The sequence below is a fragment of the Alternaria conjuncta genome (assembly GCF_024043145.1).
Source record: "Alternaria conjuncta strain BMP 0040 chromosome Unknown scaffold_10, whole genome shotgun sequence".
Lineage (NCBI taxonomy): Eukaryota > Fungi > Ascomycota > Dothideomycetes > Pleosporales > Pleosporaceae > Alternaria > Alternaria conjuncta.
The window spans coordinates 1,418,858-1,444,461 of NW_026250099.1; the positions used below are offsets into that span (position 1 = coordinate 1,418,858).

Here is a 25,604-nt window from a genome sequence, read left to right on the forward strand (position 1 = left end):
CAGCAGATGCAAAACTCTCTGGAAGGACTTCTACAAACACTTCTATATCACATATTACACGCCTGCCCCGATTTGGTTCCAGAGCTTTGTCCTGGAAGATTGGCTGCTCAATACCATCCCGACCTTCATGGCATCGCTTCGCCAATCCCTTGGACCCTTCTGGAGTTGCAAAGGTCGATCGCTCTATTCAAGACACAGACTACAGTGCGCACCAAGTTCTACTTCCAGGTAGACGGCTTAGACGAGTATTATGGAGATAGTTGCGACGTGATCGAGACATTGCGGGACCTGTCCACTGCTCCAAATGTCAAACTCTGCCTTTCAAGTAGACCTTGGAATTGTTTCCAGGACTCGTTTGGACGATCAAATCCGCATGTGCTCCGAATACACGAATTTACCAGACCAGACATTGAGCTATTTGCGTGGGAAAATCTGCTATCCGACAGTCGCTACATTGACTTCGAACCGACACTGTTTAATGATCTGGTACGGGATATCGGCGAACGAGCACAAGGTGTTTTCCTTTGGGTACGTCTCGTGGTCAAATCGCTTCGTAACGGCATCATCAACCAGGATCCAGTGACCATATTACAAGAGCGCTTGCAAGCGACACCATCGGACTTGGAAGAGTTCTTCGAGCAGATTCTGGCGTCGGTGGATGCGATATATCGAAGCAGAATGGCTTGGACGTTCCTCGTCGCTATGCGGAGTCCGCGTCAACTGAAATTGATACACTACTACTTTCTGGAACAAGAAGACCCAACCTTCGGATTCGATAAGCCCGACGAGATATGGTCACACTCTGAGATACAAAGATGTGCAATGAAGACCGAGAGACGGCTCAACGGTCGGTTCAAAGGTCTTTTAGAGGCCACCCCCTCGGTGGACATCACCGCGCAGACAGAAGTCGACTTCTTGCACCGTACCTTGAGCGACTTCCTCGCGACAAATCGCATGAAGGACAAGCTCCAGTCTTGGGCGTCGGAGGAACTCAATGTTTTCACTGCCATAAGCATGGCTTTGATTGCAGAATCAAAATTCATCGAGGAGAACCCCACTTTCCAAAATTACAAGATGGCCGTGGAACTGGCCAGCAAAGGCGCTATCGAGACAGGCGACACAACGCATTGCTTTCAGGTCATAGATCAAGCAGAACTAGGGAACGAGGCCATGAGACCATGTCATACTTGGTGCAGACTCAACTGTGACATCCTTCGGTTCGCGGCCTCGCTCGGGCATGCCGAGTACCTGAATTACCGGATGCACAAGGATGGTGCGCTTCTGGGCCTTGATCATATTCTCAAACATGATGTAATGGCTTCAGTTGCGCCTGGCGAATCGTATGCCTTTTGTCTGCCCTCTATCTCATCACTCCATGGCATTTCCAGCCAGTCTGGTAAGAGATTCCCCGGACTCTCATCAAACACAAAAGCGAACGCTCCTCTACCGTCGTTAGTGACGGTTCTCTTTGGACTTGGAGCTAATCCGAATACCATCGTGGATGGCGTCACCAGTTGGACTGCATTCGCGGACAGAGCAGCGGAACTGATGGACGGCGAACACGAAGAGCAATATTGGGAAATCTTCGGCATGTTCCTTGAGCAGGGTGTTGATGTAAACATAACTACTGGCAGCTGGATTGGCATGCTAAATCGGGCAAACGCGAAATCGGAGAACAAGATGCGGAACTTATCCAGATATTTCAAGCGTCTCTTCAGCCATCGATTGTGCCCGAATGCTACGTCACAGAGCACCACAATCACTACCGCTTTTGTAAGGACGCTAGCAAAGCACACTTTTGATGTTTCTACCGCTTCGCAACCCATTCAACACGACCTCTTACGAGAATTCCTCCGCAATGGGGCGGATCTTTCCGTGATATATCGCGACACATCCTCTTCCGGATGGTTTGAGAATTTGCACCAGGCTTTAAGTTCTCCAAAGAGCCTCAGAGACTCGCTCTCTCCACGAGTCGCGCAATACCGTATCTTTCTTGAGAACGGTCTGGATCCAAACATGGCCATGCACAATGGTTGTACGTTCTGGGAGAATCTTCTCATTGCCATGTATAGTGGCTATGAGCTGAGTGGATACAACGCAGGATGCAACAATATCGTTCGCGATATTTGCCTTGTCTCTTTGCAGTATGGGGCTGATCCTCATGTCTCTGTCATTCAATCAATATTGCGGGGGATGAATAACATCTCAAACTTCTGCGCAGGATCTCATCGGGCCGATATCCAACGAGCGCTGCACAAGGAGATTGATGGTAGAGACTGCTACACCAAGTCGCAGATTTCTGCGCAATCGATAGATGGCGACCATCTGGGAATGAGTGACTTCATTCAGTCGACAGACTTATCTCCCTCTCCCCGGGATAAGAAGCGCCAGGTCAAGAAACGTGATCATGGACAGATGTCCCACGGCGGGCGGGGCTCGGATCTGAAACGTGTCCGGATTAGCTGGAACGCGGATATTGATCTAACTTGTCGTCTTCGATGAATCTGGCTGTGGTCGCCATGGTAGTGATGGCAAATAATCATGTGGAGTTCTTAGCATCGATAGGAGTGTAGTGGGTAGGATGCTGGTCTATCTTTGTAAATTATCCCTTGGTAATAAATTGCCAGCGCAGGTCTTCAGGCCGTCGCTGGAGTTCGTATCAGTTATTTGACTAGGGCTGTCCTCTCTGGTTCTAGTTCTGACATGACGTCACATCATTACCAGAACATCGACACGGCACAGCCTTGAGAAATGCCATCACATTCACAATTACTTTCTTCTACTCGGAGGTCTTTCGGTATCGTTGTCAGCTACATGATCACTCTCTTTAGCCTTACACATCTGTCTCTCGGCTATTCACCAGGCTTGCGTTGCACATACCACGAAGCGCGCGCTCACCATGTTAACTAAATCCACGCCTAGCAACGGCATATCCCTCCGGTTTGAGGCAGAAGAACTGGAACCCGACAACAAGTTCCAGTTGAACCGTAAACAACGTCGTGACCTCGGCCACCTCATAATTACAACTCCAGAGACAGAGCGCCCGATAACCCTGTTTTGTAATGGTCTTACCGTTATTGGAAGGGGGCGAAACACTGTCCTACAGGCATTAAGGTCTGGATTGTTTGAACTCGTGCATTCTAGCAAGGAAGATGCAGGTGTTATCATGCTGCCATATGTCACATCTCCTCGAAAAGGCCAGTACAACATACTCTCAACGTCATTCCCACAGCGTCGGGAAGTATCGATTAGTGTATTGACTGAAACAACGCATGTTGTGTGGAAAGAGATCTTGCAACCCGGCCATACATACGGTTTACGGCTGGCTGAGGAAGCTGGCGAAGTGTTCGCATGTTATGCGGATGAGCTCAATGGCAATCCCGAACGCCTCACATCAGCGCAGAAGCTGCCCGTTGATCGTGAAGATGGTGGCACATACTACTTCACCGTCCACGACGACCCGGCACCTCCAAAACTCTTTGCCAGGTTGGAGATGCCCAAAAAAGCTCATCTCAATGGTCCAGATCCCTTCACCTTCGTCATCGAATACACGACCGACAGTCACAAGCCCTTCGTCTTCGAAAAATCACGCTCCCCACTTTCGGTCACCAAGTTCTGCTCCGGAGACCTGCACTGTATCGACCAACTAATCGATTGTCAGGACAATGACACCGGGGAGAAGGTTGAATGGGGCGCCGTCTTCGTCTGCTGGGACGGTGATCCACATCCGAACTTTCCGCATGATAATGATTTCGTGGAGATCTCAGCGAACAGACCGTGGCGATTTGAATGCACATTGGAGAAGCTAGGTAACGAAAAGGAGTATGTGCGCAGTATGGAAGGGCTGAAGGCTGATCGTACGTATAAGGCTCGAGTTGGTGGGCCTTCGGGCTTTAGACGGTGGCAGTACGGAAAGAAAGAGGACTTGCTGGCTGGCACGCTAGAAGACAAGATGAAGAGGTGGGAGGTAGACATGGAGAAGTTCAGTCGCTTGGACGTGGAAAGAATCGAGGAGGACCTATATTTTGAGACTGTTGCATGAGTAAGCGGTCAGTATCCTTGCGACATGCGATGATTATGTGGAATGCTAAAGTTCGAACTGGAAATGATTTTCTACTTCAAAGCCTACGCCTTCAGACTATCAGCATACTCCCTATATATCTGCTCGCAACTCTCATCAAACAACAGCCCCATCCTCGTCGCATTCCCAAACTCCGCAGTTTGCGGCCAGCTATCCAACAACCTTTTCGCTTCCTCATCCACCTCCTCCCTCAACAAACTCAGCTTCTCCTTTCCAACCACCGCCTCGAACGCCGCGTACATGTCTCCAAGGGTGACACTGATACCTGGCATGTAGACCGCGCGAATATGCGCTGGCATAGCATCCGCAGGCGCCTTCATTACGCGCACAAAGTTCTCGATCATGACGCGTGGTGAGCAGATCATCTGGCGCGCTGAACGGTCGCTGATCGGGACGATGCATTCGAGTCCGGCGAGCGGCTCGCGGAGAAGGCCGCTTAGGAATGCTGCTGCTGATCGCGATGGCGCACCTGGACGGACGACGACGGTGGGTAGACGCACGGAGAAGGCATCGATGAGACCACGGCGGTTGAGATCATCGATGTGCTTCTCCATGATGGCCTTGTGCGTGCCGTAGACGCCTATTGGTGTCGCAGGGGTATCATCTGTGATAGGACCTGTGGCCGTATAAGGTGGTCCGTAAACGGCCTGGGTCGAAGCGTATACAATGCGGGGTTTGGTCGCTTGTTGGAGTTTTGAAATGGATGTGAGAACGGAGAGCGTGGCGTCTAGGTTGACTTTGGTGGAAAGCGCGGGGTTCTCTTCGCAGCCGACGGACATTATGCCGTGGAAGAGGAAAATGGCTGACCATTGTGGGCGCATGGAAAGGAGTTTGTCGATGTCTGATTGGGAGGTCAGATCTCCAGCTGTGAGCTCTAGGTTGAATGCCGAGTCTGGGATGCCAGCTGGCCTTTGGGGTGTGCGAAGGTCGGTTAGGACGATGTTGTTTGAAGAATCTTTTGCCAACTTGGCGGCCAGCATAGGGCCTAGGAAGCCGGCACCGCCGGTGATGAGGATGTTGTTCGACATTGTCGGTGTTTTGCTCTGTTAGACTCTCGGGTCAGGGCTACAACGGGTTTCTGACTCTGAAGCTCGGGATCTCGGAATGAAGGCAGTTCAATGCTGTGAAGAACTGAAGAGGAATTTGTTTGCAAGAGACAGAAGTGCGCAATGATAATGCGATGAAGATGCGGCCAACTGAGCATATATACGTGACAGTGTTGCGGGGATCGAGGCGAGTCATGCTCGTCTCGAGGCAGACCTGCTCGCTACGAGCCACAACTCAGATGCGCTAGCCCCAGAGCCTCCGGGAGCCGCATCTTTAGCCTGGGGAACCCCACATAGTGGTCTTTTACAACCGCTCAGCCATATACAAGCAGGATGCCGGCGGTTTAGAAGTGGCTCTGTGGATGACTGCTTGAAAAATCCCCACTGTGGTATGTTTTCGCCAGCTTTTTGCTCATGTGCCACTCATTAGCGGCGCTCTGCAGGGTTTGACGCGCCTGCGGAAGAACTCGTTGCGTGGGAGCTATACCCCTCTCGTTCCTTTGACTATGAAATAGGACCTATAGGTATGAACGTTGAGATGACTAACAACACGGACTACTCTGTCGCAGCAACATCAAGTCAATACAGCATATATTGCGCTCACGAGAAGAAGTCAATGACAAGCGCATTGAACATCTCCGACTTCTCCCAATAGCACCAATGGCCACCCCAGTCCACCGTCACTCCCTTCGCGAGTCCTTCCTTCTCGCCTCCATTCACAAGCTCGACCACTTTGAGCGGTCCCGCAGCTGGGAAACATCCACTTCGGCTACTTGCTACTACCAGCACCTTGGTTTCACTACCGCTCTCTGGTCCGAAAGCATGAGCGATAGGATGCCGCCAGTCGTTTGCCGTATGGTCAGCCATTAGCTTTCCATACCACCACCCATCGCCTTTCAGAGCCTCGGCCAGGAAGAACGCTTCGTCATCTTCCCACTGTGACGAATCCGACTGAGGGTCTCGGGGTCGCGGATGAGATCTGTAGCCCAAGCACGCTGCGATGGTACCAAGGTGCGCCTCCTTCGGGTTCGCAATCAGTGTCTTTTGCATCGCGTTCAGTGCTTCTAGATTGTTGCATCCCAGGTTTCCGAACTCAGGACCCCAATCCTCGAGATAGTTCTGCAGTGGCGCTTGGTCCACGAAAACCATGTGTGAGAACGCGCCAGTCGTGAACAGTTCGCTGTAGCTCCACAGGATAGCAGCACCTAGGCTCGTGCCTATGGCTTTGATGGTACCGTCGCGGAAACCGAAAAACTCGATTAAGTTCTTGAGATCCATTGCTAGGCGTGCCACATTGTAGCCGGCTTTTGGTTTACCGGAGTCGCCGTGGCCGCGCAAGTCGGGAATAATGACATGGTGAGCTTTTGCGAGTGCGGCAACATTGCGCTTGAAGACTGCACCTGAACCCGTGAAGCCGTGCAGCTAGCGACCAATGTCAGGCCTGGTGGCGGTACGCGCTCGAGGGCGGGGAGCTCACCAATATCAAGGGAGCGGCACCGGGAGAGCCATATGTCTCGTAGTGAAGATGGATACCATCGTTGGCTGTTATATCCGGCATTTTGCAAGGTCGATACAGCGTGTTGGGTCAATAAGACGGATGGTATGCATGAATCGTGGAAAGTCCTCGGACTGCTTAGTAAGCGCGGTCATGTCGCAATGAAGTTTAGCGTCCTAAAGGCTTGTCGCCGCACGTGCTGTTTTAGCTGGCCGGAGCACAAGGTAGTCGCAATCGAATAATAGCTCGGCAAGAGTTGTCAAGACTGCCTGGTCATTTTCAAAAGCGCAGATAGGTCGGTTACGTAGGTCATAGCCAGCTCCACGGAGAATCAAGCGGCCAAGTCCTGCTACCCAGCTCATAAAACCTTTCAATCAGCTCCGGCCCATGTCGATCCCGTCCGATACGTCGAAAAGCTTCTGCCATGAAGTCATCTGGCCTCCATACTTCCCCAACGGAATAGTAGAGCCGCCGCACGCTAGCATCATCTTCATTATCGTGCCCATCTTCTTCAATTCCAGGCGCATAGTACGATATCTCCCAGTAGCCTATGTCGTGGCCAAGCTCCGTTTCGAGCAGAAAATGTTCTAGGGCCGGCATCTGTTGGACCGCCTTTGCGAAAGCCGCGATCAACGGATCTAAGGTCTTTGCGTCTTCACGGTCGCGGAACTGCACGATATTGCCGCCCCACTGCTCCTCAATCTCACCTGGTGGTGTTCCGTCAAAGTACCACTCCCCAGACGGGGCGGCCATGTTGAAGAAGATTGTCAGCTTCCTGAGGGCCGGCCAGCTGAGCACAGAGCTTTTCTCAAGGCTTGAAGGCCAGAAAATAGTCGAGTCGACAAAGCCGTTCAGAACAAGGGAAGTCAGGTTCTGCGAAAAGCTACGCAGAGATACGCTGAACGGATCGTAGAGTGCGCCTATTGGTATGCGCGAAGGTTCTGCCACGCGTTGGTCCGCCGCAGGGTCTTGATTGAAGGTAATCTCAGCCGCAGAGCATTTGTCAAGCTTAGTCTGGTTGAGCATCCTCGCGAATAAGGCTCTGCTTTCCACGTTGATGGACGTGTCGTCTACCTCTCCAAACTCCCAGTAGAAACTCCGTAGGTTGGGTAGACATGCAGCTAGACCAGGTCCGACTACAGGGGCCAGCTTTCGGGAAATGTGGCCCGTAATGCGGAGATATACAATGCTCAAGAGCGTGGGTATTCTTTCCGGTCTGGAGAGATGGATGTAGGAGTTTACCCATCGTTTTTCGAAAATGTCTATCCCACGCTTGTGTTGTGCCATTTCAAGCGTGATCTGGTTCCGGTCACGATGATCGGTCGGGGAATATGCGCCGTGTAGCTGTAGTCGTAAACCACGTACTAGATCTGCATCTTCCCACTTTCTCACTAAGGAAAACAAGTCTGCGATGGCTTGGGTGAAGGCTTCGTCATTGCATTGTTGTTCTTCTATCGACTCAACACGTCCACAGCTCTCTTCTGAGTACTCTGGTAGTGTAATCTCGAAAGAGAGTCTCTTTAGGTATTGGGGACGATTGCCAGTCACCATGGCCTCGAGCTGACTCAGCTCATGGCTCTTGATAGACAAACGATGGAAAGTGACGTATTCCACAGCCTCTCTCCAGCGGCTAGAAATTGTCGCATATGGTGGGAGCTTAGACTGGTCCCCCTGCTGTTCAATTATCGGGGCCTGTGACTGACCGGGATAGCGCTCTAGACACAGGACAATTTTGTTGATGAGCTCCTGTGGTAAGATATTCATGACGCCGTTCAATGTCGCAATAAAAAACTCGACAGTAGGGGTGGGAAGGCTGATAGATGCATACGCGGATATGGAAAGTAGGAAAGATAGACTGTGTACCTGCGGTGGCGAGGTGTCTTTGAAACAATGCCAAGAGGCTAGTACCGGCACCGTGCACGATCGCGTTATCCGCGGTTCTCCAAGCACGCATCATAACAACACTCCAACGCGCACCCACACACATCGCGGTCTACATTTCGCGCACGTCCACCTCTCTTCGTAGTGACTGCTTGCTGATTCGTCTTCATGCTCTGACATGGCTCAGCGATGGCAATCGTGTCTCATCTGCATCACATTCCGCGACACTCCCGTACCGCAGGGAATTTCACAACACTTATGTAGAGATCGTTCCTGTACCCGCGCGATGTCTTTGTTCGGACTACCTTTCTATGGAATCATCTGCGTCACACTACATCAGGTAATTTCGATGCATTCATATCCGCTCTTCCTCACGTCTTCCCTCAATAGCAGAGGTTGGTATCATCCGTCCTTTTCCACGAGGGCGCAGATTCCCTATCGATCAGCAGCGGTTACATCCGTTATTTTCCTTCCAGGCGAACCAAGCTTCCTTGATCCTGGTTTTCAACAATAGGTTCCAAGAGCAACGCTATCATAACTGGTTAGTCTGCCAACAAGAGCGCGAAATTTATCCCAATGGCCACTAGACGTACAGCAAGGTCGCGACCGTCACGTCAGATTATCTCGTGACGAAAATTAGTCGTACTGCTGCCTTGAGCTGCTTCTGCTGCGTCAGATGATATGTCTGTGTTGACTTTCTTCGTCTCGCTCCCACGCAAAACGCACAGGGTAGTTGGCACGGCTAACACAAGACCTCCACCTTCTCCACCAACTTCTGTCCCTATGAGACCGACATTATAGATGTCGTTGCGCAAGCGCTACTTCCACTGTCTCCGGATCAGTCACAGGGTGTTCGAGCAGAGCTCTACAAGTTAAATGTGCGCGCCTTCTTACTTCCTCCTATCCCAACCATCAAGACATACTGAAAGCTAACTCAGGTATACGGAGCACCGTCAGGTCTGTTTAAGCCACACGTCGATACGCCACGCTCCGAGATGCAATTCAGCTCACTCGTCGTCTGTCTGCCGTGCGCTCACAAAGGAGGCCAGCTCGTTGTCCGCCACAAAGGCCATACCACTACGTTCGATTAGTCCGGCAACGCCAACATTACATAGTGGGCAGCAATCTACAGCGACTGCGAGCATAAGGTCCTCGAAGTTACCGCGGGTCACCGCATAACCCTTACATACAACCTCTTCGTGCGCCGAGGTCTTGGCGAGCTTCAACCCACCGGACTCGCTCGGCGCATGGACTGCGGCTTCTTTATAGCAAGGTAACGAAGCAGCGCCGAACGTTCTACGAAAGTTTAGAACTTGGATGGAAGATCTTCGCCAAAGGTCGAGCCAGTAGGACATGTTGTCAAAGTCGTTTTGGCTCCAAGAGTTCTTGTTGAGTTGGACTGGTGCGCCTAATCTTGCAGCGCTCCAGCCATCCTTCAGATATCTTATGCCACATCTGTCTCACGACATCAAAATTCTCCTTCTACATCCTCATGCTTTGCCAACTCCACGTGATGACCGAGACGTCCTGAACAATGTGATTGTCAAACAATGCATGTTCAGTCACACTGTCATTCCTTTCACTCTTACTTTGTCTAAACGCACGGACGCCATTGTTCACAATATTACATCACTTCCACTCTCGCGGTACTAGTGTGTAATGCAGCGCGCGGCACTCGTAGTAGTCGATACCTTACCGCAGCCAGCGTACGCTCAACCCGCTTGCGCTCCACTCCAGGTGATCTTACCCGCGCAACACCATCGCCCGCAGCCCGAAAGCACTGGAAAAGGCTCCCTACATTCCTTGGAATCTCTTGTATAATCGCCCGCTTTATTGCGTATACCTAGTTGTCTTGAACCGAAGTCATCGCTTAGGTCTTGAACGCTGAACCATACTATTGTTTATACTACTGTCATTAATATATGTAAGTCAGAACTTGCGCCGGTGATGTGAAGCACCCCTGACAGCACTTAGTCGCACTCTCACTGCGAACCGCGAATATGGCTTCTCGTAAGGATGCTACCGGCGACGTCGCTTGCAAGAAGACCAAGGGCTTGAAGAATCACAAGAGGGCGCAGAAAGAGAAGGCGCTGGCGAAGCGCACCGCCGCCGCCGAGAAGACTACCGCGAACAAGGCCTCGTACGCGCCGGTCGCTACCATCGTTATCATCAAGACTGAACCTATGAAAGGAGACGTTATTGGAAATGCAGGACCGGCGCCCATGGTAAAGGATCCTGCGCAGGTCATCGTGGAGTCGTCCGATCTTTCTCGAGACGAGTCGTCCAGTCAAGAGAAAGCCGTCACCAACATCGCGGCTCTTACTGGAACGCACACCATCACCGATACCAAGACCGCTACGCTGCAACCGCACCTCTGCACACATTTGCCCGTGGTTGTATTCGAAGACGTTCCTACTGGCTCCAAGAACAACACCTTAACCAAGGTAGCCAGCAACCCAACCAAACTCGGACAAGAGCCCGATAGTATATCTTATCCCAAGACCGCTCCTCCTCCAAAACTCATCACCACACAAGTCAGCCTACTCAAGACTGCTCCTTCCCCTCCAAAAACCAACACTACACAAACCAGCATGCTCAACCCCACCGCCCCAGCATTCCTCTTCGGAAAGACCATAGTCGCCCAAACCCCACCCGTCGAAATCACCCCCACAAAAGAAGACACCGCCCCAGGATGGCTTACCGAAAACGCAAAAGCGTTTGAAAAGGCATATGGTGTTGCCGCCCTCCGCAAGGCTCTAGAAGCAGCGCTGTACGAAAATATGGAGACGCCGCGCCAGAGGCTGATTCGCTGCAAGTACAGGGTTTTTGTTGACGCCGAGTTCCATCGGGAGGAGCCGGTGCATGACTTGGAGTGGACGCCGGCTCTTATTGGCAAGCCAGTTCGCAAGTGTTTCGATGACAACGGTTTTGTGATCACGCCGATTAAGACGGGCTTGACTGAAGCTGATTTGACGGTTCCATCAGCTCTCGATGAACTGTTTACGAAAGTCAAAGCCCAAGGCATTTCCAAAATCAGCGCTCCTATCTCCACGGGTTACAAATCCCCCAACCCCGGTGCTGGATCAACAAAGCCGCCAATTCCTTCTCGCACCCTAGCGTCCGTCGAGCATGAAATGCGTCTCGCCAAACGCCCTTCCCACGCACCCTCGTTCGCGGACCCCGGTATCGTCAAGTACACCTTCGCCGGCCAGGATTTCGACAACGTCGGCAACCCGCTCACAGAAACCGTGAGCCAAAAGGTACTCGGCTGGCTTGAAGACCAGCCAACGGATCCACCGGAACTCTCACCGGGTTCTTCGCGGCAGCAGAGCCGAGAGACTTCACCGCTTGAGCCTGGGAAGGGAATTGCGGCTTTGACGTTTTGTTCAAAGTCTGAGTCTGAGGGAGGGCGGGTTTGGCCTGCGCAGGAGAGCTTGCCTTGGGGGGATGGGCAAGATGGGTATACGCATGGGTCTGGTGTTCCGGTGTACCCGTATGTTGCTTCTGTCGTGAGGGTTTCTGATGACATTCCTGGTTCGTGCGGAGAACCAGAGTAGCTTTTGTGCGGAGTTTTGTTATCTGTTAATGCGTTTGTAATTTTATTGGCTGGATGGCCTTGTATATCATCTCTACGACTTAGCGACGGCGTTCATGGGCTGGGGGAATGTGTTACGGAGCTGGGGGTTTTCATGTTGTGGTCTACTTCAGTGGTAGCAAGATTAGCAGAATAATAATAATGCCTGGAGTCTACATTGCCTTCGTATCTGGTATGACATTGTTCGAGGGCTTGATGTAGGCTGCAAGACACCTGTTCAATGCTGCCGTGTATGAGCTGTACACATGGGTTTCGAGGAGTCATTGCCTTGAATTTACGTGCACAGAGGATTATGTAAGAAGCAGCGAGTACGCTTTGGAGTAGCTGTCACAGAACCATGGACGTGGGGGAAGGACCCATCGGGTCTAGACTGCAGGTGCGGGGAGGTGTTGCCGCACGGACTTGGGTGCCAGGGTTCCTGCAAGTAATTCGGCCAGCCGCAACGACCAAAGACTCCTCACATCGCTACCCAACATCGCTAAATAACGTCCAACTCCATACTTCGTTCTAGATACTATTTCTAGCACTACTCGTTATTAGTCATCATGCTCAAGTCAAGATGGGCTACCCAGCCTGGCGAGGCGGAGCAGTCAGCGCCCGAGGTCACCGTCGCTCAACCAGAAGCAGCGCCAGCACAGGTATGTTGACTTATGCACTCTTTGCCCCTGGCCTCTCTCCTACTGTTGGATTAGGCATCTGCTTCATATACAAGACTAACCCCCGCCAGATCGACAACACGTCCTACGACCCCGCCTTCGACGATCCGTCAATAGATCCATTCGCTCAGACGGCAAGCACAGACGACCTTTTCTTCGACGACGACATCACGCCTATCGCCGAGCCAGTCGTCGAGCAGAACCCCATCGAGCTGCAAGCTTCCGCCCCCGAGTTCGTTCCCGAGGAAGTACAACTGCCGACCGCACCGCAGGCACACCTCGCACCGCATGCGCCTCGTGAGCCAAGAAACGCCGATAGAGGAGGTCGCGGCCGAGGTCGGGGAAGGGGCCGTGGACGAGGTCGCGGCGGGCACAACACCGACATCCGACTAGAGGAAAACGGCAAGAAGGCACCTGAGGCTCCAAAGGAAGCTGCGCCGACCGCGACTGCCACTACCGATATCGCAGACAACTCAGCCCCGCCTTCTGCACCCACCGAGCCCAAGGAGAAGACCACACACGCCGTGCGCGGAGACAGAGGCCTGACTGGCGGCCCTGCACGCACGCGCCTGACAGAAGAGGAGCTGAACACGAAGCTAGCCAACATGCGCATTAAGAACGAAGCCCGTCAGAGCGCCCATGCTCGCGCCGAGGCCGACAAGGGCAATTTCGAGGCACGCGAAGCCGTCATGCAGAAGCAGGATATAGAGCGGAAGAAGGCTCTCGCGGAGAAGCAGAAGGCAGAGCGCCAGAGTCGCCAACAGATGATGGGCGAACGCGAGAAGAACCGCCAGCGCAAGCTCAACGCGCAAGGGGGCAGGGAGTGGGACTTTGAGAAAGAAGATGGCTTCTCTGGCACTGGAGACGAGAAGCGACGAGGCGCTGTACGTGGCGCGCATGGTGGCATCGCACCCTCGAGACCGGTCGACAACGGACACAACGGAGGCGAAGACTACCATGAGCCTGCGGGACAGTCTAGCCGCGGACGAGGCAGAGGTAGAGGCCGTGGCAGCAGGGGTGGCCGTGGCGATTACCGAGGATCCGATGAGAGGCCGGCAAACACTCGGGAAAAGCGCGACAACGTCCCGCCTTCAGCATCAGACTTCCCTGAACTACCCTCAGCCAAGGGCAAGGCACCTGCAGAGGAGAAAGTGAAGGAGAAGGTGAAGGACACAGACGATTTCGGCCTGCCATCGCCCATGGAGAAGGGACGCAGCTGGGCTGACGAGGTCGGCTCGTAGGAAGAGCAAGAGCAGGAAGAAGCGCAAAGCTGGGTGACCCGATTACAAGAGCGACATCGGAGACAGCATGTCGCAAGCCTGTGGCTGAAGCGTCCGGTCGAATACACTCACAACACGCGGCCAGGTTCGCATCCCGCCTTTATGTCCGACGCTGAATTTGCGGCTCTGCCAGACTGGAAGGATGTGCAGTACAACAAAGCCTACAACACCGCGTATCGCCCGTCGCCTCTCAGCTCAATGTCGCCTCTCAGCTCGATTACTGATTAGTTGTCAGCAACGCATGCAGCAACGTCTCCGCCTGGCTTCGCGCCGACCCCACACTTCGTAGCATCCTTAGACAATTCATCGCAAGTCGAAAGTGGCCCTGCAACCGTCGTCGAAGCTTTCTCCTCAGCCACCCCGCATACACCGGGAGCATGTGTCAACCCATCGCACCCGCAAGGAGCATATGTCAGTCCATCGCAATTGAACAGTGGTCAAACAACGCTCGTTGAACATTCGCCTGCGGCTCCAGTTGTTCCCCCCGTGGTTTCACGACTCAGATCAACACTGCAACAGCTTCGCCTTCTATCTTCAGCGTCGGCTGTGGTATTGAGGGACCAACGGAGATATGCTGAAGTTGTTGAAGTCGAAGGCCCGATAAGCCAGTCAGGCTCAATCGATTATGACATCTGCAGCTGTTCCGAGAGCGAGTCCGACGACCTTCACTTTGGAGATGGCCTTCCCCCACGAAACCCTACGCTGTCTACCATAGCGAGAACCCGAGACGGTCAAAGTCGCGCATGGATAGTCACACCAGGTCGCCTGCCAGCATCAGAAACTGCACGAGCGTATTTCAGCCACAGAGGCATCGCTCCTCAATACTCTCACTACGTCCAAACAGAGCCCTCTCGAGACGACATGATATTCATGCGTGGTGGAGCTGACTCAGAAGATCAGCTAGGCGCCCACAATGGCTCATCCCATACACTTCTCGATCCGAATGAGCGTCCCAGGAGCCTACATGAGTCCTCAGCCTCATCGCTCGCGCCCCCAGATCGCACTGAAGGCCGCAAGTCTGGTGATTCGAGGTTCACCGAGCTCATGAACGAGGATGGTAGTCGTCTGTATGCTGAAAGTTTGCGTCGTTCTGGGAGTCAAGAGTTGAGGGAAACTGAGGAAGTACCTACACCTTCACCTTCGCTAGCGCCAACAGCACCGCCAACTCCTTCGAATCGCACAGCACAGCCCGTCCCTGCGGCGCACCAAATCACTCGTTTACCACCATTGTCGTCTCAGCGCCCGGCTAATCTGGCTGTTCCTCATGTACCGGCGCGTGCACGTGATCCGAATGCAAAGAGATGGTATGTAGGCTGCGACCCTGACGGCTGTTGTTATCTATGTGATGTGGATACTGAATGTAGCTGTTCGGAGGCTCTCGTTACTACTTGCTTGGGGTTCTGCCCTATGCAGTGATGGAATTTGGGGGTTTAGTAGTGAATAATATATGAGTCTGGCGGCTACGTTGCTGTGTTCGATGTAAATGTGAAGAAGTTGATGTGCATGTAGATATCAGGGGGTAGTGTGTATAAGTCAATGTGATGGGAGCTGGGAGGCGACGTTGCAGCGCTTGGTAGGTATATGAAAAGGATTGATACAACGTATCCGCCACGCTACACCTTACCGGATACATCCACACATGAGCTCGACGACGACGTTACAGTATTTGGCCTTCATACGACGTGGAATCCTACAACGTATCCGCCACAGTACACCTTACTAGATACATTCACACATAAGCTACATACCGACATTGTAGTATATGATACACATACCGTATAAAACCATCTAACGTATCCGATACACCCTATCCTACCGGATACACACGTACACCCGCTAGATTACGACCTTATCGCAGCTAGCGCATAAACCTCGCGAAATTACACAACGTACACGCCACGCGTAACTCCACCGCACCTGTCCGTACATAAGCCCGACGGTAACATCGTCGTGTTACGCATGCACATGACGGTTATATCGCACGGGTATCCGTCCGGCTTTGAGAGAAACTAGAGGTATAGTGGTATAGTTAGGCATCTACACGTGAATACGTGAAGGAGATAGAAGCGATACGGAAACGTGGTAGCGTTTCGCCTTATGTTTGAGATTGAAATTGATAATTGCATGTGTATTCGCTGGGTTCTGGGACATCTAGTAATGCGAACTAGAACTAACATCTTGTTGTTACAAGTTAGCTACTACTCTGTTTATCTAAACATCTTCTCCCCAAACATGAATTAGATGTAAGCTAGACACCGATAGTGCAGCGTTTTACCTTGCATTCTATTTGGAATAGCACGACGTAGATACTAGACTCTGGTATATATCCCGCTGTTAACGTTCCATTCAGAAAAATAACCCAGCCTATCTACATCAAGGTATCTAACAGCAATGCGTTTGACAAAAAGAGTATGAAACAGAGAAATGTACTACGTGGACAGACTACGACAGTAGTAGCTAGAACACGTATGCTTTAACATTCCGATCAAGCACGCATTAGGGGTGGCGTAGGCAAGCTACAAACGGCAGATATGCATCCACATTGAATTCGACATTGAAGTCTTACATTTGCACAATATATGATCAAATTAATCCCATAGCGTAATGCATACCAGCCCACATTCCAGAGCCAGAAACGGAGAGACAAACTACATCATCACCCCTCCCTCTCCTCATCTCTCAATCGCCATCCCTCTCCTTCATTCCTCCGCCACCCTCATCGGGCAAAGCCAAACCCACCGGAAAACGCCATCCATGCATCCCAAACCTCAATTATCCCAAACCCACATCTTTAAAACATACTACACCAATGCTTCCCCAAGAAACCATGATACGCCTAGTCATCACTATCATACTCGTCGTCCTCAGCGAGTAGCGCAGGGTACTGGCGTCTTCTAAGGTCCTGTTCAAGCCCGCCATCGCTTTCAGGATCGACGTAGCCACCACCACCTACAAGCGACAGAAGAACCGGGAGGAGAACAAGAGCATGTGTTGAAGCCCAAAGAACGAGGGCGACCCAGACGCGGAAGTAGTATATCTCGAAGATCTGGGAGGTCTCGTTAGTAAGGAGGAACGGAAGGGGAAAGTGGGGATTTTGATATGACATACCTTACTCCTCGTGAAAGCCAAGACACCCACGCCGAGGATCTTGGTGATGGTGATGCCGCTGATGACGCTGCTTGCAACGTTGACCATGGCGGTCCAGGCGCGGGCGTCACGGCCGCGGAAGCGGTGTCTTGGTGCCTTCTCCATGGTAGCGCGGCTGGGGAAGGTGAAAGCACGGGCGATGTGTGCGGTAAACTCGACGCTGATGCCGACGCAGATGATGAGGTTGACGAGCGAAACGGCGTTGAGGGAGACGCCGAGGACAGCCATGGAGCCGATGATGGCAGAGACTGTCATGCCGACTACAAGGGTGACGACGAGACCCGTGGCTAGGGAGCCGAGCATTATGGTGGTGATGACGAGGACGGCGGCGAGGGCGGAGCCGATGAGGGCGCCGGCTAGACGGACGATGGTCGTGTATTGGTCGAAGAAGATGTAGAACTTGGAGTAGGGGAAGACTTCCGTGTCGACGTCCTTGGAGATCTCTTTCGAAATGCGACGTGCGGCGGTGTAAGCAGAGATGAAGTCGCTCTGCGAGCGGAGAGGCGTGTGCGAAGTGCGGAAGTGCGATGCGGGGATGGTGAGGTGCTTCGAGTCAATGACTAGAGCGTCAGAGTAAGCAGCCTTTCCTCCTAGCGGGCAGTCTTCTGTAGTCGGTGCGTCGATCCAGAGTTGAAGATAGTGGATGAACTCCTCGCCTTCGGGCATGCCCGACAAGGTCATGTTCCAAGGTGGTTGACGACCCTGAAAACACGGCTTGCCTTTGTCGTCGACGCAGCACTTCTCGTTCTCGGGGTTAAGCCATAGGAAGAAGTCATCAAGCCAGTTGGCGGCTGAAGCTGCGAGATGAGAGACCTCAGGTCGCTTCCGCTCCGCTTCGATGATGTTGGCCAAGCTCTCTCGGTCGCAGGTGGAGAAGCGTCCACAAAGCTCCTTTTGAGGCTTCCGTTCGGTAACGTTCAGCTCCTTGGTTACAAAGTAGACTGGTGGGCCGACATCTAGGTAGTCGTAAAGATCGTTGAAGTAAGGTATGAGATAAGAATCGCTGGGGATAGCAATGCGTTGATCAAGGCCTAGCTCCACACTTGGGAACAGGGCGAGACCAGCCGTGAAGATTCCAAAAAATAGCGCAATGATGCCGACCTTCGTCTTCTTTCCCAATATCGCCGGAGCATAGGTCTTGCGGATGAATCGCTGAAGTGCGCCTTCCTCGCCAGCGCCGTATCCCATGCCGCCGTTTAGGTATCCGGGATCAGCACGACCGACACGAACACACGGGAAGCAGTCAGCTCGGTTGTTCTCCACACGTTGCTGATTCAGAGCTAGAACAGCAATGAACATGGTGACTTGGAGGATAGCGTTGATGAAGACAGCGCCTGCAGCGTACGCGGCGAAGTTTCGTACGGCAGGCATCCCTACGGCACACCCAAGAGCGAATGCGGTGGTCTCTGTGAGCGCAGAGAGTAGAATAGAAGGGCCCATGCGTCCAAGTGCACGTGATACACGTTCTGGGATGCTGCCTTCGGGGTGGCTGATGTTGATGCGCTCAAACTCGTGGACAATGAGGAAGATGTTGTCAACACCAACAGCCAGAACAAGGAAAGGAATGACCTCTGCGATGATCAAGGTGACTTTGATACCGGCTGCCGAGAACAATCCGACCGATGCAGACACAGACATGAGGACAATCAAGATACCGACAGTACCAAGCATGAACTTGGACTGCACAAACGCGTTCGCGGGGTTGCGAAGAACGGACTTTACGGTGAGCGTGGTAGAGCCCAGAGCCAGGGATGCGTACAGGAACATGATGATGTAGCTGATGACCACGATCTTGGCATCCGTGTTGGTGCTCTTACTCAATTCCTGCTCAAGACTGACCTCAGTGTTGAAACTCAGTCGGAGACCTCTCTTGTGAGCTTCATCAGATACGAACTTGAGGTAGTTTTTCATCTCGTTCTCAAAGTCCATGGCGCGCTGTTCTTCTGGGGTGCCCTTGGGGAAATTCTGCACAACCCATGTAACGACGAGCGCTTTGGCGTCCAGAACGGTCTCGTTGACGCCGCCAAAAAGAAGATGAGGGTCGAGCGGCTGCTGGAAGGTTGGCAAGCACTGAGAAGGGTTGTCGACACATTGCAGTAGGTCGTCTTGCCAGCTGTCGGGAGAAACATTGGCAAAGTCGCCTTGGAAGTATCCAGTCACAGACTGAACAACACAGTCGTCGCCTACTGGCTTGAAGCAGACCTTGTCGAGAGTGACGCCGTGCTCGTAAGACTTAAGACGCTGGATCTGGTTCTCAACGCCAAACCACCAATCCAAAGTCTCGTAACTGAGAACGGGTCCGGCTTCTCCGTGGGTATCGTTGACAAGGAAAGCCTGTTCAGCACGGAAGAAAGGGCCGAATTTCTCATCGAAGAAGGTCTTCTCTTGCGCGGCAGCGGAATCAGGAGAGACCCATAGATTGACAGGGTCGGTTTCGATCTGGAAGCGCAGCCATCCCAAACTCATCAGGCCAACCACGATGACGCTGGTGACGATGGTAATGGCAGGGAAGCGAGCGCAGATGTAGCCAAGACGGCTAAACATGCGATCGCACCACGTGTTGATGAAGTAGTGTTTAGTGGGGCGATCCAACATGCCAACGTTGTGTACGATATCGCCTTCGTCCTCATCGTCACTAGGGCTCGTGTCCTGCAACAGGCGCATACGCTCGGTCTTGTGTTTCGAGTGATTCTTGTAAGCGACGTGTCCTGCGACAGCAGTGCAGAGCAAGCCGAGGAAGAAGGAATAGATGATGATGACAGCGAAGGATAGGCAGGGCAGCAGACCAACGTGGCATTGCTTCTCCTCTTGCACTTCTGGCAGTTCAGTGCATGATCCACCGCAGTCGAGGCAGGCGCAACGATACTTCTCGTCGTCAGTGTCGCATGGGTAGGCGTGCTTGTTCATGGCATCCATTCCAGGGAACTCGTCTTCGCTGGGCCGAGGAAAGTTGATCTGGAAGGGCGAACCCAAAAACTTCTTGTCGCCCAGGAACTTGAGGAATTGTGTATAGTTCTTCGCGCCACCTCCAATAAAGTCCATAGCCTTGCCGTTTGTCGCACCGAATTTGACATCCTTGCAGCTGTCGTAGAAGGTTGACGCGTACTCGTCGGATACCAGGTTGTCTAGTTCGGTGACGAGGTACTTGTCTCCTTTGGGCTCGGTTCGCGTTACGTTGATGAAGGTGGATTGGTCGGGAGAGCAGGTGAAAGTGCAGAAGAGGTTGTAGAAGTTCTCCTTGCAGGCAGGGCATGCGTTGATGATGGGCGTGGCGCGGTCGAGGTTCGTCTTGAGGGCGTCGAGTTGGTCTTCGTCGCAGCAAATATCCGTGTCTGACCACTGACTGCCGCAGATGTCGACCAGCTTCTTCCGCACGTCGCTGTCCGGCGTCTTGGCCGGGCCGTTGTCAGGGCAGGGCAGCTCCGACCCGAAGAAGCTCTGCTTTCCGCACTGTCCGCGGATCGCGCACCTTCCTTTCTCGTGTTTGGATGTCAGGTCTGGCCCTGCGAGAGCTGATCCGGTGAGGATGGAGAGCAGGCCAAACGTCATGGCCTTCCATCCTGGCGTGCTTGGCTGCACCATCTTGTGCGATGCGCCGGAGCGCTGGGACCGATCGCGACGCGGTTTCGTATGAAAGACTAGGTGCGATCGGATATAGAAGAGTGCGAAGAAATCGACGATGTAAGGGCGATGGTAGACGATGGGTGGTGAGGACTACACGTTCGAGCCGAGGTGGCGGGCGAAGCTGTCGGGAGCTATGTACGAGGCAAGCGCGATCCAGGAGCGTCTAGCACTCGCGCGCTGTTATGAAGCTAGTGAATGAATGCGCACGGAATGGGATGGCGTTGTAAAGGGACAGCTCGCTGTGGAGAGTGTTGGTGTTGTGGTGAGGCGTGGGCGCACAGGCAGCCGCAAGTGTCTGGGGTGCAGACGTCACTGCTCCAGCTTGGATAAATGGCGCGCGCCGGCCCAGGAACAGGAAGCTTGGGCCCCTTGTCACGCGTCTCAGCCACCCAACACCAATCCACATGCTCGAGGTTATCACAGTCTTCACCACATTGAAGTTCAGGGCAGTCTGTATATTGAACATTCATTCATGCGCATGGTATCGTAAATCCGTGTCTATATCCTATCCTACCATCCCATGCCTAAATCCATCACGTGTGTCTTTCGACGGGTATCCCTCTCTTTTAGCAAAACGAAACCTTCCTACTTGCGCAGATGCTGCACCAACTCAACAAGCTGCGAGCGCGTCTCGTCCTCGAGCTGGTCCTCAGGCGGGCCGAGAACCTTCTCGAACACGGGCATCAGCGTAGATGTGAGCTGCTGCACTGTGGGCTCGTTGAGTTGGTAGAGCTTGACAATCATGCCGAACACAGGCTTGTTCTCCTCGTAGTCCTCACGCAGAGGCAGGAGCTGCACCAAGCGGGGCAGTACCTCGGCAATGGGAAGCTTGCTAGGGTGCTTCGCGATGAACCTGCTGACGCATCCAGCTGTGTTGTCAAGAAGACGTGCTTGGTCCTGAGCATCGAGCAGAGGCTCGAGCTTGGAGAAGATGGTAGGCAATGACTTGAGGATCTCGTCGTCATTGGTCGTCTTCTCGCACAGGAGGCCAATACCGTAGACAGCGTTGGACTTGGTCTCTGGGTCCTCATCTGAGAGGCGGTGGAGGAAGAGCTTCAGCATGCTAGTGGTGTAAGGAGTGCAGGCGGCACCCATGTTGCCGACACACTCAGCAATGGCGCCAACGGCAGCGCTGCGCTCAGTGGATTCCTGGCTGCTGGCGTACTTGACGATTGGCTTTTCGAACATCTTCCACAGTTCAGCGAACTGCTCGCCAAGTGCGACAGAGAGGCAGGTGACGGCCTCAAGGGCCGTCTCAATCACGAGCCAGTCGTACTCGGAGGATTCATCCATGATCTCCTCCTCAGCCTCGTCGCCGAGATCTTGCTGGCAAGGGTGACGCTTGGTGATGACAGCAAGCAGGTGCTGGCAAAGATCAGGTACAACGGTGCCGTTGTCGGTCAACAAGATAGCCGGTCCACAGACCTTGAGGGTAGCCGCGACATCACGGTTGATGTCGGTGACAGTGCCACTGGAGAACGTTAGCCAGATTCTCAGGTATACATCATGTATATGTAGTAGTGTTGAGAGTTGCTCAGTCGTGATTTCGCTTTCACCTCAAGTGCACTTTGGCATCGGAGTGAGCTGGGATTAACGACAGTTGTGTCATCTTTGCAACGTGTGTCAGGAAAGAAAGTTGAGGGTACATACCGGTCCATCTCGTCTTGCCAGATTGTCATGGTGGCAGTCATGACGAGGTTGCCCAGCTTCTTCAGCTCATCGGGAATGTCCACCTTTAGAGGAAGACCAGGCTGCCACTTGCCCATACCATCGCCCTCGGCCATGCCGAAGAGGCAGGCAAAGGTGCGCCAGAGCGTACTGATAGCAGCCTTGCGAATACCCTCGTAGGAGTGGTCAACAAGTTCGAGCAGCTTGGTGACAGTCGACTCCATGTAAGGGATGAATTCACGGCGGGTGTGCGTGATGATGTCTCCGAAGACTTCAGCCGCGATCTCCTTCTCCATGGCAACAGCGCTGACGCCCTCGAGGTCATCCCAGTCGTCGTCGTCATCACCGGCCATGAGAGCTTCGTTCAGGTCGCTGTCATCGTCGTCGTCATCGCTAGCAGCTGCGACCTTGATCTTTTGGCCTTGGATGGTAACTTCTTGGCCGGCCAGGTCTGCCGCCTCCTCACCGAACTCGAGATCAAGGTTGGTCTCCTCCTGCTCAAGGCAGTCGTTGAGTCCCTTGACGATGCCGGCAAGATACTTAGCGAAACCCTCCTCGTAGACCTTGGCCAGGACACTCCAGAGGATGTAGCTGGTCTCCCTGAGACGGGGGTGGTCCAAGTGCAGAGCTTCCTCGGAGGCCTCCATTAGTGGCATAACGTATGGCTCGAAAGGCTCAGGGCCGACAGCGGACGCAATCTTGGCCATGGAATCGCAAGTGACACCGCGGAGATCGAGCTCGTCTTGGCTGTCCTTGATCCTTACGTATGGCGAAAGCTCTTGCATGGTCTGGGCGAAGAAGGGGATGAAGGCCGTCTCAGCGGCAGAGGCGATGGAGCCAACGGCACCGATAGCTGCGCTCTTCACCTTGAGGTCTTCGTGGTGGAAGAGCTTGCTGAAGCGTGGGATGAGTTCAGGTACGTACTTGCCAGCGTCCTCTGGCTCGAGACCCTCGATGAGAGAATCGATAGCATGGCAGCTACCACGGACAATAGAAAGGTTGCGCTCGTCATCCGAACCCTGCATGTTGTTGGCGGCGAGGTCGAAGTTCTTGATCATGGCGGGGATCAGGCGGGCGTGCTCCTTGCCAACGTCCTCGGCCAGGTCATCAGCCAAGCGAGCGACACCATTGAGAGCGGCAGCTCGGACCTTGAGCTCAGGGTCCTCCAACAAGTGCAGGACCATGGGCATGATCTCGTTGAGCTGGGTAGCAATGAAGTCAGGCGCGCCCTCGACACACATGCCAAGAGCCAGAATACCGGCTTGACGGTAGTCGGGGTTCTGCGACTGGAAGTAGTTGCCAAGGTTCTTGAGAAGGGGAATGACAACTTGGCTAGGAGGTAGGCTTGAGGCAAGGATATCGAGAAGTCCAAGAGCGGAACGGGCAGGAGTGACATCCTCCTCCTCGCTGGAGAGGTCACCGAGCTCGGTGACGATGTGGAGAGCCTTCAGGGTCATCTCCTCACCGATCCTCAGACCCTGCACCTTGAGCTTCCTGTAGCGAACGCATTGCATGAGGAATGCGAGCGCCTGGGAACGGTAGTCGTCTTCGACGTTGGTGCTTGACGCAAGCTCGAGCATGAAGCGGACGAGATCGCCAAAGTGCTTTGCGAGAAGCGCGGACTCGCAGCCAAGAAGAGTCTGGAAGACCTCGAAAGCTTGCATGGCGCGGTCCTCGTCACCCTCATCGACAGTAGTCTTCAGAACGTTGACCATGCCAGGGATAGACTCCTGGAACAGAGCAAGCTCCTTGGGGCTCTCGTCAGGCTCAAGCAACATAGCTAAGCGGCTGAGACCAAGCATGGTGTTGATCCTGACTTCAACGCTCTGGGGGTCTTGGATGGTGGAGCTGAACAGCTTGTACAGATCGGCTTGCTTGCCGGGGAACGAGTCGCCCGCTGACTCAAGCGTGGTGAAGATGATGTAGGTGCCGACTTCACGGTGGCGCGCCTCGTTGCTGGTAGCAGCCTGCTGGAGGTAGCCGGGTAGGTCAGCCCACTCGCCATCTTCGAAGTCTTGCGACGCGATAGCCGAGATGACGCGGGCAGCAGAGTGCCGTGTGAGAGTCACGTCCTCGTTCAGTGTGAACTGGAACAGCTGGTTGCGGAGAGAGTTCTTCTGGTCCGCAGGCAGGTTGGCCCAGTGCTTCGTCACCAGCTTCCTAGCCTCTACGGCCGCCAGTTGGCGGAGTTGAGGCTTGGGGTGGCCGCAGAGGATCTGAAGGAGGGCATTGAGAGAGGCGGGGGAGTTGTAGTAGTTCTTGTTGAGGGTAGAGGTAGCGGATTTGACACGCTCGGTGTCGGCTGGAGAATGTCAGTACAGGATCTGTGGTAGAGCGGGGTTGGGTAACATACGCTCCATGAGGCCCTCGAGCAGCTGGACAAACTGTTGCTCGTCCATGGCGATGCTCTCACGGTGTGGTTGTGTAGAAAGCAAGGCTGTGGTGATCTATCGCGGGGCAGCGAAGACCTTTGATATTTACAGTTGTGAAAAGAGCGCCGCTCGATAGAAGAAGGTGGGATTTCAACTTTTTTAGTGGGTCCAAAAATTAGGGTCCAAAAGTTAGGTAAGCCGGCTCACCGACCAATGGCAAACGAGCGCGGCAAACTCGAGAAGCAAACGCTGCAGGAGCACGTAGCAGCGCTGAAAGCCTTCGGTGGGGACTCTCCTTTCGGTGTCCTTGTTGGCTAGTGGTCGTAGAGTCTGACCTGGTGCGTCGGCAGACTGCGCTGAGGATCGGCTGTGTGAGCTGGCAGAGGTTCTCGAGCTCAAGCATTGAAGCTGCTTCGTAGAGAGACCGAGGAAGAGTCCTATGGAGAAAGTAGTGTGTCAAATGCCATCATCTGAAGTTGGTGACAGCTCTTCAGGTAGCTAGGAGACGAGACCGCGATGGTTGGCAGTGCTGCCATGTGCATGCCAGGAGGTAATGCAGAGGAAAGCCATCTTGTCAGAAGCTTCCATGACAGAAACGAGATGAAGAAACAGCGATACCATGAGGAAACAAAGCTCAATGGATGGAGGAAGCTGGGGGAGCTGGAGATGTAGAGGTTCCAGACAGCTCCAACGCGACTTGATAGGACGCGCTAGGCCAGGGTCTGTGCGGCGGAAAGCTGTTAGCAAAAACAGAAGGAG

At 53.4% G+C, this 25,604-nt stretch overlaps 9 protein-coding genes across 9 annotated transcripts; 4 read left to right on the plus strand and 5 right to left on the minus strand.

Moving 5' to 3' along the window:
- Positions 1–304: 304 nt before the first annotated feature.
- Positions 305–1,208, plus strand: J4E85_007528 (uncharacterized protein; the record flags this gene model as incomplete). The annotated part of the gene is made up of 3 exons (XM_051471760.1): positions 305–325; positions 349–1,137; positions 1,197–1,208. The coding sequence occupies 3 exons, from the start codon at positions 305–307 to the stop codon at positions 1,206–1,208; spliced, it is 822 nt and encodes a 273-aa protein (XP_051324834.1).
- Positions 1,209–2,899: 1,691 nt separating this feature from the next.
- On the plus strand, positions 2,900–4,042 carry J4E85_007529 (uncharacterized protein; the record flags this gene model as incomplete). Its single annotated transcript, XM_051471761.1, has 1 exon — positions 2,900–4,042. One exon carries the CDS (start codon positions 2,900–2,902, stop codon positions 4,040–4,042), a length of 1,143 nt encoding a protein of 380 aa, XP_051324835.1.
- Positions 4,043–4,125: 83 nt separating this feature from the next.
- J4E85_007530 (uncharacterized protein) lies at positions 4,126–5,109 on the minus strand (the record flags this gene model as incomplete). The annotated part of the gene is made up of 1 exon (XM_051471762.1): positions 4,126–5,109. One exon carries the CDS (start codon positions 5,107–5,109, stop codon positions 4,126–4,128), a length of 984 nt encoding a protein of 327 aa, XP_051324836.1.
- Positions 5,110–5,727: 618 nt separating this feature from the next.
- On the minus strand, positions 5,728–6,685 carry J4E85_007531 (uncharacterized protein; the record flags this gene model as incomplete). The annotated part of the gene is made up of 2 exons (XM_051471763.1): positions 5,728–6,549; positions 6,605–6,685. The coding sequence occupies 2 exons, from the start codon at positions 6,683–6,685 to the stop codon at positions 5,728–5,730; spliced, it is 903 nt and encodes a 300-aa protein (XP_051324837.1).
- Positions 6,686–6,931: 246 nt separating this feature from the next.
- Positions 6,932–8,386, minus strand: J4E85_007532 (uncharacterized protein; the record flags this gene model as incomplete). Its single annotated transcript, XM_051471764.1, has 1 exon — positions 6,932–8,386. One exon carries the CDS (start codon positions 8,384–8,386, stop codon positions 6,932–6,934), a length of 1,455 nt encoding a protein of 484 aa, XP_051324838.1.
- A 2,117-nt stretch (positions 8,387–10,503) lies between these two features.
- J4E85_007533 (uncharacterized protein) lies at positions 10,504–11,855 on the plus strand (the record flags this gene model as incomplete). Its single annotated transcript, XM_051471765.1, is given in 2 exon segments — positions 10,504–11,815; positions 11,833–11,855. The coding sequence occupies 2 exon segments, from the start codon at positions 10,504–10,506 to the stop codon at positions 11,853–11,855; spliced, it is 1,335 nt and encodes a 444-aa protein (XP_051324839.1).
- Positions 11,856–12,643: 788 nt separating this feature from the next.
- J4E85_007534 (uncharacterized protein) lies at positions 12,644–13,995 on the plus strand (the record flags this gene model as incomplete). Its single annotated transcript, XM_051471766.1, has 2 exons — positions 12,644–12,736; positions 12,826–13,995. 2 exons carry the CDS (start codon positions 12,644–12,646, stop codon positions 13,993–13,995), a joined length of 1,263 nt encoding a protein of 420 aa, XP_051324840.1.
- Positions 13,996–16,870: 2,875 nt separating this feature from the next.
- Positions 16,871–20,763, minus strand: J4E85_007535 (uncharacterized protein; the record flags this gene model as incomplete). Its single annotated transcript, XM_051471767.1, has 2 exons — positions 16,871–17,080; positions 17,143–20,763. The coding sequence occupies 2 exons, from the start codon at positions 20,761–20,763 to the stop codon at positions 16,871–16,873; spliced, it is 3,831 nt and encodes a 1,276-aa protein (XP_051324841.1).
- A 627-nt stretch (positions 20,764–21,390) lies between these two features.
- Positions 21,391–24,872, minus strand: J4E85_007536 (uncharacterized protein; the record flags this gene model as incomplete). The annotated part of the gene is made up of 3 exons (XM_051471768.1): positions 21,391–22,276; positions 22,456–24,775; positions 24,827–24,872. 3 exons carry the CDS (start codon positions 24,870–24,872, stop codon positions 21,391–21,393), a joined length of 3,252 nt encoding a protein of 1,083 aa, XP_051324842.1.
- Between the last annotated feature and the right edge of the window lie 732 nt (positions 24,873–25,604).